Below are 2,705 nucleotides of genomic sequence, written 5' to 3'. Positions count from 1 at the left end.
TAAATTGTGTTGTATTTTGAGCTACGTGAAAAAAATATAGTTGTATATATAGTTTTTGTCATATTTTTTTCTTTTTTATATAGTTCATAGTACAACATATTTTCCTCCAAAATTCGGGCGCTTCTTCCAATGGATAGATCGATTCGAGGCTGGATGGAATTTCCAGCTGGCTGCCCGCTTACAATCTCACATTGCTGTACTATAAATACACGTGCAGAACTGTGGAAGCCAACAGTGATAATACTGTACTAGTTGTTGCTTCCGACTTGCTCCGAGACCATCCTAGGTATATGCTCAGCTACGGGGCTAGAGTCTGGCGAACGAGGGCAGCTGCCCGGGCTCTGCCCAGCATCCTGCACAAAAATTATAGCATGAAGGAGCAACGAGCTCCATGGATAAACCCATGCCGTCCTCGTCAACTCAGCTCAGATGGCTCTACTCACATGCTAACTCCGCCGGTGGATATGCTGAAGCACGCGAAGGAGCGGGTATACACGCCGACGCTGGCCTACGCCGTGCGCCGGCGTGATCCGGAGCTCATCCGCCCGGCTGCCCATACGCCCCGGGAGACCAAGCGTCTGTCGGATATTGACAACCAGGAGGACTTGCGCACGCACGTGTCCTTGGCGCTCTTTTACCGTGGCGCTGGTGGACAGAACGGCGTCGACCCGGCCGGCCTCATCCGACGTGCGCTCGGCGAGGCGCTGGTGCCCTACTATCCGTTGGCCGGTCGGCTCAGGGAGGTTGAGGGTCAGAAGCTGGTGGTCGACTGCAACGGCGAGGGGGTTCTCTTCGTGGAGGCCGACGGTGACGTGCGGTTGGTAGAGCTGGAGGCTGTCGGGCTCAGGCCGCCGTTCCCTTGCTGGGACCAGCTGCTCTTCGACGTGGAGGGATCCAGCGGCGTGATTGACTGCCCCTTGCTGCATATCCAGGTAAAACATTAGTATTTCAAATAAATATTTCAGTATTCCATGGGTCCATAATCTAACCAACAATTGGCTACGAGATGACCAGGTAACGCGTCTGCTGTGCGGCAGCTTCGTATTCGCTCTCCGCTTCAACCACGTCATCTGTGACGGAATCGGCATTGCCCAGTTCATGAACGCCATCGCCGAGCTCACCCGTGGCCTCCCGTCCCCGACCATCGCACCCGTCTGGTCCCGGGAGCTCCTCAATGCTCGCGACCCGCCTATGCCTTCCTTTACGCACCGCGAGTTCGACCTACTACTTCAGCAGCCTCCGCCGGCCGGCGATATGGTCATACGTTCTTTCACTTTCGGGGCATCAGACCTCGACGCCATCAAGAAAAGCCTCCCTCCACTCCTCCGCGACACGGCCACCACCTTCGAGGCCCTCGCCGCGTTCCTCGGGCGTGCTCGCGCCGCAGCGCTCGAGCTCCCCCCAGGAGGGAATGCTCCGCTAATGATCATCGTTAACATTAGGGGTGTTGCCGGGACGAACCTGCCCGTGGGGTACTACGGCAACGCGTGTGTGCCCTCCACGGTGTTGGTCGACCCGGCAGTGCTACTTGGTGGCTCACTGGGCGATGCCGTGGCGCTGGTGCGGCGGGCGAAGGCCACGGTGACCTCCGAATACGCTCGTTCCATTATCGATGAGATGGTTCTGCTCGGCCGACGGTTCTTGTGTCCAGCAAGCATGTTCGTGCTCTCTGACGCCCGTCATCTCGGGTTCGCCCGTGTGGACTTCGGGTGGGGCGAACCCGTTTATGCTGGCCCAGCCGACACTGCCTTTGGTGTGAGTAGCTTCATCACCGGTAAGGATCGCGATGGGGATGGCACAGTTGTCGTGCCGGTCGTGCTGCCGTGGATGGCAATGGATCGGTTTGCCACTGAGGTGGAGAGGCTGTTAAACCCTGTGAAGCCTCAGTTATTTTAGCTAGGATTGTATTTCGTATTCCCTTCCTTCCGTTTGCTTAACTTTTGGTGGCTGTGTGCGTCATCGTGGTAGATGCGCAATGACAAAGCCCATGTTCACGAACGTGGGATGGCACGATTAGATCGTGGGTTTGTGTTGACATTTTATTTTTGATGTAATAAAGGAAAACTCTCTCATTCATAACCTCTCACACATCCACCTGCTTCCTCGTGCGACGCGTGGGCAAACAAAAATGGCTCCAAGTCTTTCCCTAATAGCACTTTCACATGGAAAACACTCTTATACATAGCGTCCTCTTGCTTCCCTTTGCGACGCCGTGGACAGACAAAAATGGCTCCAACCAAGTCTTTCGGTAATAGCACTTCCACATGGAAAACACTCTTATACATAGCTGTTAGAGTATACGTACGGTTTAGCTAGTCTAGGATAGAGATAGATTTTGTATCTTGTCTTGCACTCCAAGATGATCCTGTACCCCTATATATACTCGCCCATCAGGCTCAATAATACATTCATCATGTTCCGCATATCCCTCTCTATCCTTCAACATGGTATCAGAGCGGCACGCTCCTTGACCTAGGCTCAGTTCTTTTGGCGACTTCTCCGAGAAGCTGCCCTCCCCCAAGCTTCCTGGGGAAGCCGCCCCCAAAATTTTGAACGCCGCGCCGCCCTCGGGGAGGTCGATCTCCATGATCTACTCTGGGGGCCGCGCAACCCGTATGAGGGTTCGTCTGCTGATCTGTTGATCCGCTGCACTCGAGTATTTTTTTTCCAATCCGTAGATTGGTTTTTTTTTGCGCCGCCGGTCG

General features: G+C 54.5%; 1 protein-coding gene across 1 annotated transcript; it reads left to right on the top strand.

The window, feature by feature from the left end:
- Positions 1-251: 251 nt before the first annotated feature.
- LOC127317594 (benzyl alcohol O-benzoyltransferase) lies at positions 252-2,072 on the top strand. The gene is made up of 2 exons (XM_051348166.2): positions 252-932; positions 1,015-2,072. Exons 1-2 carry the CDS (start codon positions 291-293, stop codon positions 1,894-1,896), a joined length of 1,524 nt encoding a protein of 507 aa, XP_051204126.1. The 5' UTR covers positions 252-290; the 3' UTR covers positions 1,897-2,072.
- Positions 2,073-2,705: the final 633 nt, after the last annotated feature.

The sequence above is a fragment of the Lolium perenne genome, chromosome 7, assembly GCF_019359855.2.
Source record: "Lolium perenne isolate Kyuss_39 chromosome 7, Kyuss_2.0, whole genome shotgun sequence".
Taxonomy (NCBI): Eukaryota; Viridiplantae; Streptophyta; class Magnoliopsida; order Poales; family Poaceae; genus Lolium; species Lolium perenne.
This window is presented reverse-complemented; position numbering and strand designations above follow the sequence as displayed.